At 34.7% G+C, this 13,961-nt stretch overlaps 1 protein-coding gene across 8 annotated transcripts in view; it reads left to right on the plus strand.

Annotated features, from left to right (window-relative positions):
* The window catches only part of MYBL1 (MYB proto-oncogene like 1), a 52,624-nt gene that overhangs the window by 1,149 nt on the left and 37,514 nt on the right, over positions 1 to 13,961 (plus strand). For all 8 annotated transcript variants that reach the window (XR_007513297.1, XM_049854143.1, XM_049854146.1 and 5 more), the window contains exons 2-5: positions 7,806 to 7,911; positions 8,020 to 8,091; positions 10,701 to 10,793; positions 12,064 to 12,284. Coding sequence is in view for 7 of the 8 variants with exons in the window: in XM_049854143.1 (XP_049710100.1) it covers positions 7,806 to 7,911; positions 8,020 to 8,091; positions 10,701 to 10,793; positions 12,064 to 12,284 (492 nt within the window). In the remaining variant the exon portion in view is untranslated. The remainder of the gene's footprint in view (positions 1 to 7,805; positions 7,912 to 8,019; positions 8,092 to 10,700; positions 10,794 to 12,063; positions 12,285 to 13,961) is intronic.

Here is a 13,961-nt window from a genome sequence, read left to right on the forward strand (position 1 = left end):
GTAACAGCTGCCCAGGTTGCTCCTTTGAGCTGATCCTCCCCGCAGCGCGCGTCCAGCCCCCTAACTGCTCAGAGCCATTTCTCGGTGGGAAAGGGTTTCTGGCCAGGTAAGTCTGCGCGCTTTCAGGGGACAGCTACGCAGATACAAACGGCAGTGTCCTGCCTGGAGGACTGGAACACGGGGCTCAGAGGGACTCTCTTTTCTGAATCACTGTACCCGTTAACTAGGAACTTCTTGATAAACCTGGGCGGGGACCCCACTCTCAACTTGGCTACCTTGAAAGGTATGGAAAATTCTCCGAGGAATAGCTGAAGAGAAAGTACCTTTCTCCTGTTTTCTGTAATCATTCGTACCCATGCTCTCAGCTTATGTATATTTTAAAATATTTTCTACTGGGAGGATGTCACATCGTTACTATCAGTAGCTTGTGCTTAAAATAAAACAATGTATTTCACTCACGTAATATTTTGAGTGTCCGTGTTTGGTTCTGACTGTACCTATGTGTTGCACAGAGATAGGGCACATTTTTTTTGTTGTTGGAAAATGCTAGGATAAATTTATACATCTAATTTTTATCTGTGTATGACTATAGTAAACAAAAACAAAAGCCAATTACTATAGCAGCTACTTCTAAATTGTGTGGAGTAACCACTTAAATGATGGAAACAGAAGAACCCTGGGTGTTTTTTAATTTGCAGTATCATGTAAACCTGAAAAGATGTTTGGCATAATTTCACAATGTTTTTATTTATCTAGATCCACAGCCTTCTTAACTAGAGATGTGTTTCTTCAGCCGAAATTTATCACTTGGATTCATTTACTGAAGATTCTTAAAAACTCAAAATTGGAAGTAACTACACATATTGTGCTTTATTCATTTGTTAAGCACCAAGTATGCACAAGGAGCCCTGGTGGTGCATGGTTAAGAGCTCGTTTGCTAACCAAAAGGCTGGCAGTTCAAATCCATGAGCTGCTCCTTGGAAGCCCAACTCTGTGTTACTCCAACCTACAGGGTCTGGATATGAGTCGGAATCGACTTGATGGCAGTGGGTTTGGTTTAGGTTCTAGTATGCACAAAATATTTTGCAGAAATCAACATAAACTGTAAACTAAGTCCTTGTTTATTATTTTGTAGCAACTACAGTATAGGGCAGACCCTTGAGCTGGAACAAATGTATACACACACATACACATGAAAAACCCACTTATCCAGAGCAGGATTTTCAGCCTTACTGCTATTGACATTTTGGATGAAATGACTCTTTGTCCTCGGGGGCTGTTCTCCGCATTGTAAGATTCTTAACAGCATCCCTGGCCTCTACTCAGTAAATAAATGCCAGTAACAAAAAATGTCTCCAAGACATTGCCAAATGACCCTTGAGGAACAAAATCACCTCTGGTTTAGAATCCACTGTTCTAGAACTTCAAGGACCCAGTTAACCTCTTGATCTTCAGAAAAGAGATTTTAAAAGGTCCTGTAATGATGATTACTGAAGTACTGGTTTAGGCCTTTTCATTTGAACTTTTAAATACAAACAATTCGTAAATAAAGTAACTTCATTAAGCAGGGTGACAAGTGAAAATTTATGTCAACTCAAAAGTTTTTATCTTCAGTGTGTGGCATTATCTACCTATTAGTATTGTTGTTGATTTTTCTTGGCTAATGCTGTTCCCAGCACTTAAAGTTATGGTTAGACACGGATGTTTGAATGTCAGAACCCTCTCCTCCCTAACCGGTTCTCTGTCCATTTTATAATCACATATGTTGTTTTCTGTTACTGACAATTCTGTGAGCTTTGAAACCTAAACATATATTGCACTGTTGATTTTAATTCTTTGTCAGCTACATATATTAAAACATAGAGTGATTTGAAGAGTCCTAAGTCTGCAGTAATGTGGTGGACTCAAGCTACACTCTCTTATGGGAGTACAGGTAAAGGATGTGGTGAGAAATTATCTCAGAATAATTACTCAGATTTCTTAGGGTCTTCATACGTGAATGTCTTTTCTGCTCTAAATGATATTTCTTGTATATGTAAATATGATTATTTACCTTAGAGGGTAATAAAATGTGAAATGTTTTAAAAGAGAAACAGTCTATTCATTGAGCAGTCTAGTCTTTTGTTTTTTACCTAATTAAGTCTTAAAAATATACATGAGCCTAATTTGTAGTCAAAAGAAACAGGAAATAATTCAGCTACTTCAGACTGTACTTTGAGATCTCCAATGTACAACCATTTAAGTATCTGAGTAAAAAAATATACTTTGCTGTTTAAAAGTTTTGCATAAGATTATAGGCATAAATCCTGTAATATACTTTTTCTCCATCAGCTGAAAAAAAAATGACAGTAAAACATAAAGTGCTACCTCAAGTGTGAAACAACTGAGGGATGTTGGCTCTTTTGCTTGTGTTCAGGATAGCTGTGGTGTCACTAAGCTAGATTTACATAAAGGAAAAGGCTTATTTTATTATTGTGACTTTAATTAGTTTTTGATCCCACTGGGGGTTTTCATAATTTACAGGCAGTACTAAAATTGATATTGGTCTGTTATTAACATGTATTTTATTTTTGAGCATATTTATGTACAAATAATTTGTTTTTAAAAGCCAGATCTATCCTTAAAAATAAACTTTTGAAAATGTCATTTAGAAGCTACAAAGATAAAAGCTAGCTCTTGAAAAGGAAGGTGGTTTTCAGTGGGGTATGTATGTGTGTAGGAAGTAATTTTATTATGTAGTTTCAACCAAAGTGGGTGTTATGGGTGAAAGAATACCTAAATATGAGACTGATTCTTTAGTCAGCGTTATTATGTGGCAGTATTGTTTTGGGAAAGCAGTTAAACCCTGTGCCCCACGTTTTCATCTCTTAATTGGACTAGGAGATCTGTAAGGTAGCTTCTAGCTTTAATATATACCCTATTTTCAAGACCTTTTGTAATTTATCTTTTTCCCATTTAAGAATGTACACACATCAGGGGAAGTAAGAGAAATGTTCTCCCATTATTTTTGTTTATAGATAATGAGGTACAACTCTCTTTAGTATTTAATTATTGCTATTTATAATGGTCAAAGATTATGTGAAAAATTTGTATTGCTATAATGATGATGCTGGTTTGCACAACCCAGATATAAGAATAAAATTTTCATGTATGTAGTACCTCATGTTAACCACTGGGTGGCCTGATTTCACTTTACTAAATCAACCTGGTCAATTTTCATAAATTGAATGGAGTTAAAAAATTAAGTGTACAGTTACCCTGTCCTCAATATACATTATAATAAAGATGTATTTTTTGATGATAATAAAGGTTTCAGACTTGAGGCCATTTGTAGTTAAAAATATGATTGAGTTGTGATTTTATTAGAGCCAATTTTATAGAACTACTGATAGTTCTTTAATTTCATACCAGTAGTTTCTTTTAAAATAAAGTTTAAAAATTCTCAGATTCTTCCTTTGGCTACTTCATTTTACTCTTTTCAGGTGATATAATTGGTGTTTTTTAAAATTAAATTTCTGCGAGATGTTTTATCTTAACAATGCTGAATGAATAATTTGTGTGTTATTTCGCCATGACTACCAGAGCCTGATAACTTACACCCAATGTAAAGTTACTTTTAACCGTTTTCCTGGTCTGTTGAGTTATAGTATATTTATTCCCTTTGCTTCATTTTGCTGTGTCATAATCACCCAAATCACTTTTTTAATTCATAATCTAGAAAACTTTAAATTTGGTCTTGTAGACAGTTATAAAATAAATATTTTCTTTGACTTGGAAAACTGACGGGATGATTCTGGAAACCAAGTCTTAGGAGATTCAGCGACCAAATTCCTCTTCTGTTTTTGCTTTGTGACTGGAGGAATGATTTCACCTTTTTTGCTGCCTTTCAGATTAGTCACTCTAGGCTAAAAAAAAAAAAAAAAAACCCTAGGCTAGAAATGGCTTATTTATTTAACTACACAGCAGGAAGCTGATTTTATTTAATTGCCACATATTGCCAAGGTTGATTGCTACAATACAGAAATGCTAAAACATGTTTTTTTTTAAAAAAAAATATATATATAAAGCAGAAAAATAGAGCATATCTGTTTTGATGATGTCTATCTAACCATTATTGGGAGCTCTCAGGTATTAACCAAAAGGTCGTGGTCCTTGGAAACCCCATGGGGCAGTTCTACCCTGTCCTATAGGGTTGCTATGAGTTGGAATTGACTTGACGGCAATAGGTCTGTTTTTGTTTGTTTGTTTTGTTTTGTTTAACCATTATTGAGCAGTGGTCTTTTTTAAACAGTAAAAGTGGAATTTTGGTGAGGTTTCTTGTAGGGCTTTATCCCTTCTCCTTTTGTTCTTGGTAAATTATAGGCATTCTCAGGACTCTTCCTGTTGTAGCTAGTGGTATTGATAGGTTTCTAGGATCTTTTTCTGTCACATTTACTTGAAAGTTCTTTTATCCTTTCAGCAATCACTTAAATACATAGAAAAAATTGATGCCAAAGCTAAGATGTAGATAGACTCTAGGAAAGTCCCAGTAGTAGAGAGGCGATTCTAAGAATTCTACTTTAATGCTCCTTCACACTCACCAACTCAAAAAACCCAGCTTCCTGAACATTGAAGGGCTGTGTAACTCTGTGTCTAAAGCTAGTGATCATGCAAAATAGAGAATGAAACCTCAGGTAGAAATAGAAATTTCTCACAAAGAGAGTATGTAGTTTAAAAAATAAGGCAGAGTTGTAAAGTTAAAACAAACTTTCAGGCAAATTACTACTTGAATCTAGTCTTTTTGACCAATACAACATTTTTGGATTCAAACTTTTAGAATATTAAATTCAGACAGGTGAAGATTTTGATAAGAACTTTAAGGTGGATTCTACACACATTAGATGTCATATAGATACTTCGTGATTTATATGGGCAAATCCCCAAGTTAAAATTTTTTTGACTTAGAAGTAAACTGTTTTTTAAGCAGTCTCCAATATACTGTTGTAGAAGCTGTTGGGGCATGAGAAGAGAATCTGTGAAAAGCATGACTGAGGAATGTTTGGGATGGTTGCTGTTGTTAGGTGCCATGGAGTGAGCTCCGACTCATAGCAACCCTATGTACAACAGAACGAAACACTGCCCAGTCCTGTGCCATCCTCAATCGTTGCTATGTTTGAGCTCATTGTTGCAGCCACTGTGTCAATCCATCTCACTGAGGGTTTTCCTTTTTCACCAACCCTTTACTTTGCCAAGCACAATGTTCTTCTCCAGGGATTGGGCCCTCTTGATAACATGTCTAACGTACGTGAGATGAAGTCTCGCCATTCTCACTTCTAAGGAGCATTCTGGCTGTATTTCTTCCAAGACAGATTTGTTCATTCTGGCAGTCTATGGTATATTCAGTATTCTTTGCTAACACCTTAATGTGGGATGGTAGGAAGGGATAGTTTTGTGGAGGCATCTAGGAAAGGTTAGGCACTAAAGTAGATACCCCCGAAGAACCACTTCTGCACTGAATTTTGTTTTTTTTCACCAGGTTCTGCTTCTTAAAACTCTACCACTTGGAGGTGTATTTGGATTTTGAAAATCTCTTTTAACAAATGGGAATGCTTTGACCTTCTAGAGATATTTTCATTTGTTAAAATTTTTTTTTTTTTCTTTCTTTCTCATATCTGCTTGAGATCACCTGTATTGGAAGATGGCAGTTTTGACTGGGTTGGAAGGGAGTTAGGTAATTTTGGAGTATAGAGCCCTGGGGGAGGTGAAAATAAGAAAGGTTACTCATTAATTCAGATATTTGAGTGGCAAGTGCTGTTTGGTCCTGAGAGGTGAACATAATAGACACCATCCCTGCACTCACAAGCTTATTGTTTGCTTGGGAAGGTTGGCAGACATTAAGAAGAAGGAAGGGTAGGTGCAGTGACAATATGAACTGGTCAGAAAGCTACAGTATGGTGCTTTTTCTGATTTAGTTAAATTTCTTAGAAATTTATGAAATCATTGAATTCTGTAGCATCTCCAGTTTAACAACTTAATCTTGGCTAATCAGGTGATATTTCTGATAGCCGAAGATGGCTGCAAATAGGGTATTAAACCTTTGTTTTTATTTGCAGAATAGTTGAAAAAAACCAAGCATATATGGAAGTAGGACTGGTAGGTTATTGTTACAAGTAGACTGGCTTCTGTGAGAAAGAGCATGGAATATTGAAGTGAACTGAATTGAATTGAAGAAGCAGTTAGATAAGCATCATAGGTGGGGTAATAGGGAATCTTAGTGCCTTGCTTGGTCAGTTATTAAGGATTTTGGTTCTATGAAATTAACAGTTCAAGGGAAATTTGAGGTTCCTGCAAAGAATCTGTATACTATATATATTAAATTTAGGCCTTCATTTTTCAACTTTATAAGATTAAAATTATACACTATATATATAATCTAGGCAGATAGAGCCTATGAACTACCTGCATGTGCTTAAATATATCGTAGTAAAGTTAAACAGGAGTCCCTGGTTGGTGCAAATGGTTAACGCACTCGGCTGCTAACCAGAGGTTCCTTGGTTTGGTGGGGGGGTGGGAAGGCCTGGCCATCTACTTCTGAAAAATCAGGCACCGAAAACCCTATCAAGCACGATTCTACCCTGACACACGTGGGATGGCCATAAGTCAGAGTCAGTTTGGTGTTTGGCTTTAGGTTAAACACATCTTTGAGCTTTTGCTTTTTGAAATCCGAATGGATTTTTGGAGAAGAGTTGAACTTTACAAGCAAAAATAATTTTGAATATTGTTAGACAGTCAGCCTACACACATAATACTAATATTGGGCCACCCTGTGCCAAGTGCTATATGGGTGTGTTATATGATTATTAGTCTCTTTTTACAAATGACTGAACTAAAGCCCCATAAAGTTAACATGTCAAAGGTTGCAAAGTAGTTAAGTTAGAAGTAAAACCTTATTCTGATTTTAAGATTTACATTGTTTGTCTTTGGTATTTTCCAGCTTGTTGATATCCTCTTCCCCATTTTCCCACTGTATTGTAGTATAGTGGTTAAGAGGTAAACTTGGGAGTTCAGTCATGCCATATTTTGTGATTGTGGGCTAGAAATTACTTTTCTCAGTCAAAGTTCCCTATCCTGTAAAATGGGAACAGTAGTAATATTCCTTTTTTAGTGTTGTGAACTTTTAAGAGAGAAATCTCATAAGAGTAGTACAGCGTCTGGCACTTACCCATACCCATTGCTGTCAAGTTGGTTCTGACTCACAGGGAGCCTATAGGGTAGGTTAGAACTGTCTCATGGAGTTTCTCCAAGGAGCGCCTGGTGGATTCGTACTGCTGACCTTTTGGTTAGCAGCCATAGCTCTTAACCACTACGCCACCAAGGTTTCCTACCACTTGTTAGGTCCTGACAATTTCTTACTTGGATTATTGTTAATGATTCCTAATTGGTTCTCCTTCCTCCCGTTCTCCATATTCCTGCTGGTGATTTTTCTAAAACACAAGTAAAAATGTTTTCTTTTATTCCTTTACTTAAAATATTTAAACACTTTGTAGCATTAGAATAAAGGTTGTATCCATTAGCATGGTATCAAGGTTATAATTTGTACCTTGGTAATGTATCCAGTCTCATCTCTATAATGTCAGTGAGAATTATAGCTCTTCCCCGTTATGTGACTTAATTTTTTTATGCTTTGAATAATCAAATTGAATTACTGTCATTTCGTCTGAATAGCTTCTTCTTCACTAATACCTGTTCATACAGATAGGTTCAATGACTGAACTAAAAAATTAAAAAAAAATTCTCAATTTCATGAATTTTTTTTTTTTTTGTAGTGAGGATGAGGATGATGACCTTCAGTATGCTGATCATGATTATGAAGTACCACAGCAAAAAGGATTGAAAAAACTCTGGAACAGAGTAAAATGGACAAGAGATGAGGTAATTATTTCACAAGATAGACATGACAGAATTGGAGAGGTATATGTATTTGGGGGAAGAGGAATGGGGTGTAGGGAAAGCTTTGTAATTTTTATACCGTCTTAATAGGATGATAAGTTAAAGAAGTTGGTTGAACAGCATGGAACTGATGATTGGACTCTCATCGCTAGTCATCTTCAAGTAAGTGAAACATTATTTTATATTTCTAACGTGGCTGATTTAGGCCATTGGGTTACATTTGCTGTTTTTCAAAAATGTGTTTATGTATTTTAGATTTAGGTCTTCTCCCTAGACTCATCTTTATTGTTCTTGTCTGCCTGTAGTTGCTAATGGCTTAGAAAGTCTTAATTTTCTAGTAATACATTTATCCAGAGGCCTAACAAGATTACTAATCTAAAACAAAAATGACTTGTTCTGTTTGAGTTCGGATTTATGAATATTTGCTGATATATATTGAAATGTTTTGAGAGAAGTTGGAAATAATTGAAATATTTTGAAGTCTAACCAATAACTGCCAAATCAGAAAAAACTCTTGAAAAAAGTTTGTCACGTAAAGTGTACATTTTAAGGTGCTATTGATTTTTCTTTTTTAAAAAATTTATGGTTACTGTTCACCATACTGCTATTCACATACTATTCATTTTAATGTAATTTTGTAATTTACAAAGTATTATCTCACATACTTTTGTTTGTCCTTACTACGCTATTGGTAGTTAGACAAAATATTTGTATTTGTATTTTGATTTTGCCTGCTTTGGGTTTCAGAAAGCAGGTCATCATCTATGTTCTTCCTGTATTTTCACAATGCTTTTCTCTCAAATAACCTGAAAATCAAGACCAAATAATGGAAAGAGCATAGGTTTTGGAGTCAATCTGAATTTTGTTCAGATGTCAGTATCACTAGCTGTTTGGTATTGGAAAAATAACTTCTTTGACCCTCAACTTCTTTATTTATGGTATATAGATAATGGTATGTAGATAATAGAACTTGTTTGTAGTATTGTGAGATTTAGAAATAACATGCTTGGTACAGTTCCTGACATCAGGTGCTAAATAAATGGAAGCTAAATAATTATTAAAAATAATAATAATAATAATAATTAGGAAAGTTATTTACATTACATTTACATTATCTTTATCAATGTAACAGAGAAATACTCCCAAGAACATTTTTTGAAGAAAGTGATAGTGTTAGAAGGGATTGGCATTGATGTACAGAAGCCATAAAGGAAGAAGCTCAGTGTGAATAAAAGTAATTTGACTTTCACTGGGCACAAAAACAGAGCCACTGGTTGACAGAGTAATTGCATCTCTCCCTTTATATCTGTCTAGATGATCTGTGGTCCTGTGCGTGCACTAATATCTTTATAAATTGTGAATCATTAATGACATGGCCTTGTAGTAAGTAGGAGTTAGCAGATAACAAAGTAACTAAATTATGGCTTCAATTATTAATTTTTTGGAGTTTGAGATGTTTCCACATCAAGTTTTTCTTATCCTGGTAAACTCATTTTCCTTTTAAACTTTGACGCTTAAATAATTGAAATGTAATGCACATTTTCTATATAGGTATTTTTAACATTTCTTGATAACTTGTGGGTCATCATTTTTTACTATCCTTTTAATACCATGTAGTAGTCTGATAATGTCTTTGAGGGCTTTTTTAATTATATAGAGTTATGAAATGCTCTTCTATATAAGTCCAGACTGCTGTGCTATTTGAGTTTGTGTGTCTGCTTTTTATAGTTTTCTGTCTATTCACTCTTATTTCTCAGTCCTAGCTCCATTTCTTTATGGTGGTATGTGTGTCATGGCCGTGCTGCTTACTATATTATAAGACATAGTCTAGAGATACAAACTTTAATTCCAAATATATTTGGTTTTTATTTGTAGTCTAAGTACTGATGATGACTTTAATGAAAAAAAGAATTGGCACCTAGGCATGTAAAATAAATATTATACATATTTAAAAGATGCTGTTGAATGATTGCACTATTCTTTTTTTTAAATACTATTTTTGTTGTGTTTTTTTGGTGAAAGTTTACACAAGTTAGGTTCCATTTAACAGTTTCCACACAAATTGTTGAGTGATGTTAGTTAAATTTTTTTACAGTGTACCACATTGTCTTTAATTGTGTTTTGTGTGTTACATTTTTAACAATGTATTTTCAAAAGCAAAGGTTAAAAATTTTTATTTATTGTACTTTAGATGGTTTACAGAGCAAGCTAATGTCTCATTAAACAATTAATACTCATATTCTTTTGTGACATTGGTTGTCACACCCACAGCATGTTGACAGTCTCCCCCTCTCCACCTTCAGTTCCCCATTACCAGCTTACCTGTCCCCTCCTGCCTTCTCATCCTTGCCCCTGGGCTGGTGTGCCCATTTAGTCTTGTTTTGTTTTATGGGCTTGTCTAATCTTTGGCTGAAGGGTGAACCTGGGGAGTGACTTCAGTATTGAGTTAAAAGTGTGCCCGGGGGCCATGTCTTGGGCTTTCTCCAGTCTCTGTCAGACCAGTAAGTCTGTTTTTTTTTTTTTTCCATGAGTTAGAGTTTGGTTCTACGTTTTTCTCCAGCTCTGTCTGGGACCCTTTATTGTGATCTCCGTCAGCGCAGTCAGTGGTGGTAGCCGGACACCATCTACTTGTGCTGGACTCAGTCTGGTGGACGCTTTGATTGCGCTATTCTTGAAGACTTGGTTCTTAAGGGTTATGAGACATTAAGTTTGGGCTGACTTGCTATCTGAAAGACAGTTATTCAATAACTAAATTTTCTAAATTCTTTCAGAATCGTTCTGATTTTCAGTGCCAGCATCGATGGCAGAAAGTTTTAAATCCAGAATTGATAAAAGGTCCCTGGACTAAAGAAGAAGATCAGAGGGTAACGTGTTCATATTTTTGTTTTCACAATGTTGATGGACTAGCTTATTTTTCTTCCTAGTGTGTTGTTTTGACACTTAAATTATATGTTTAAATCACTTTGATTTTGTTTTCTGGCAGCTACTTGTGTAAGAATTAAATATTGGGTATCTTGAAATGTAGTTTTTTCTGAATTAAGTCAAAGCAAGTATAATATGTACAGCCCTTTCTTCCTGAGAGTTTGTTTTGCAGAAGGAAAAATACTTTGTTATCAGCTTAGTCACCTTTGCTTAGAGCTTACATTGACAACATTTCAGGTATATTTTCCTGTTAAAAATTGAATTAGCTTTTTAAAAAGGGATTTTAAATTTATTTTTACATGTAATAACTTGATATATAGAGAAGCCATTCCTAACTTTTCTTCTTTACTAAAATGGGCCCACAAACAGAACATCATGTTTCCAAAGGGTTTGGTCATTTAAAAAACAAGGAAATTATTTGTACTATAAAAATTTGAGGAAATGGGAGAATTTCTGCCCTCCACTAGGAATTGGTCTTTAGTTCATGCCCTTTATGGCATACAAGTTGTTAATATAGTGGGAGAATTATAGTATCCTTACTGCCACTCAAGGTCTTGGATGGCTTTGTGCTCGACTGCTAACCAAAAGGTTGGTGGTTCAAACCCATCCAGTGGCATTGTGGAAGGAAGGCCCTGGCCATCTGCTCCATAAAGATCACAGCCAAGAAAATCCTGTGGAACAATTATACTCTGTCATATATGGGGACACTATGAGTTGGAATTGCAATTGACTCAATGACAACAGGTTTGGGTTTTTTTTTTTTTTTTTTTTTACAGCTACTCAAAAAACTCAAAGCCACCAAAAAAAAAAAAAAAAGTTCAAGTACTAGTCTGATTTATTTGATGGCCAAATAATAAGTTTTAAAAAGTGTGATCTGTAACTTTTTGGTTTGAGAAAGGGAGAAATGAAAAACCAGTAGTTCTCTACAGATACACAAGTCTCAACTCTTTTACTGTTATTTCAAATTAATTTCCTATGAAAGCAGTTTAGCTTACAAGGCACTATAAGCCCTTTTTGTATTTTAGATAAGTTTGATATCAGTTTTTGAACTTGGAAAATGCCGAAGGAGTATTTGTTCGTAAAATTATTGTTTGTAAGTTGTGGCTGTGATTTTGATTTAATGCATTTATTTAAAATGGCTTTCTTGAGTTATGTTTTTAAGTTCTGTCAAGGTACTGCTTTTTTTTAAACTTTTCTTTTTCTGTTTTTTAGGTTATTGAATTAGTTCAGAAATATGGACCAAAAAGATGGTCTTTAATTGCAAAACATTTAAAAGGACGAATAGGCAAGCAGTGTAGAGAAAGGTGGCATAACCACCTGAATCCCGAGGTAAAGAAATCTTCCTGGACAGAGGAGGAGGACAGGATAATCTATGAAGCACACAAGCGACTGGGAAATCGGTGGGCAGAAATTGCCAAACTGCTTCCTGGAAGGTGCTTATATAAACTTAGATACATTTTCTGTACTTAAACGTGATCTTTATATAATTCCGTTAAATATATTTGCAAGTACCTTATGATGTATTTTATGATGTATTTTATTTAGAATTAAAATTTAATATAAGCCACCTTTGAGACTATTTGTAATAAATTCTGTGCTAAGGGATATATAATTACTGTTTATAGCAATAAAATGATATAACTTTAGATCTGCTTCTGATCCATCTAATGCATTCCCAAAATCATGTTTGTATATAAATCCTAGCCAGGAAGTGTATGTATAAACTCCATTGGGGTGGAATTTAAATCTAAGAGATTTCTTTTGTATTGCATTCTATGCATAAGACCAGAGGATTAACAAATACACTGACTGAAATAAACTACTGTGAAAGTGCTTTAAGAAAAATTGAATTCTTAATTAATTATGACATTCAAACCATGAGAGTAGTATACATATATATATACATATATACATATATATATATATATGTATATCCATGTGTCTAAAAAATGGAATTTCCCTCAGAGGCACTTAGTGCTAAGTGTACTATACTTTTCACTGCTTCAAATTTTACCTAATAGTCTTTAGTACAATAGACCAGCAGCCTCAGGAAAATCCATACCTCCATCAGAAAATATGAATTTACATATTTTTTTTTTATATAATCTCTATCTGCATAGTACTTAATAGCTTATAAAGTGCTTTTACATATATTCTTAATTAATTTTCATATACTTTTGTAATAGAGCAAAAATAGCTTTTCTGTTTTATAGATAAATTAAGGCATAGTGTTAAGTTTTTTATCCAAGTTACTGATTCTGGTCTGGGAATTGCCGATGTTCTCAATCCCTTTTACATCTTTTCACTTTTTATAGAGCTTAGCTTAGCGCCTTAACATGAAGGAGGTTTTTAGTAAATGCTCCTATATTTTATGATGGATGGAATTTACACTACGAGTAACTCTAAATTAAAGATTATTATTTTATAAAGGAAAGCTTAGGTAAAAGGGGAGACCAATGAACTCTTTCTTCCTGTAGATATTTTGTTCTCAGAAGCAGAAACGATACTGGGATTCTGTAAATCATGGGTTTTTTCCAGGTCCACGCTTATTCCCGGCTTAGACCTTGGCCCTCACTAAGCTCTGTCTGGAATGCTTTTTTCTGTTCTTGTATGACGGGTTCTTTCTTGTCGTTCAGATTGTAGCTTCACTGTCACCTTCAGAGAGGCCTTCTCTGACCCACCTAATCAAGATTGCCCTAGACACGTACTTTTCTTATTCTGTTAAAATTATTTATTGCACTACCTGATATTTTTCTTCTTATTTGCTTTTTTGTTTTTCTATTCCTTTCCCCTTCCCTGCTGCTCTACTTCCAACTAGAATGTAAGCTACATGAGATCAGGGACTTTCTTTGTCTTGTTTACTGCTGTGTCTCTAGTGCTTGGAACTGTGCCTGGCATATGTAGACATTTATTTAAGTAAATGAATGACTATGTGATTTACTTCAAGTAAAACTTAAACTTTCAGTATGTTTTTGAAAATTTTTATTTATTTTGTTGTTGAGAATATACAGAGCAAAACGTGCACCAACTCAACAGTTTCTACATATACAACTCAGTGACAATGCTTGCATTCTTTGAGTTGTGTAACCATTCTCACCCTCCTTTTCTGA

The sequence above is a fragment of the Elephas maximus genome, chromosome 15 (assembly GCF_024166365.1).
Source record: "Elephas maximus indicus isolate mEleMax1 chromosome 15, mEleMax1 primary haplotype, whole genome shotgun sequence".
Lineage (NCBI taxonomy): Eukaryota > Metazoa > Chordata > Mammalia > Proboscidea > Elephantidae > Elephas > Elephas maximus.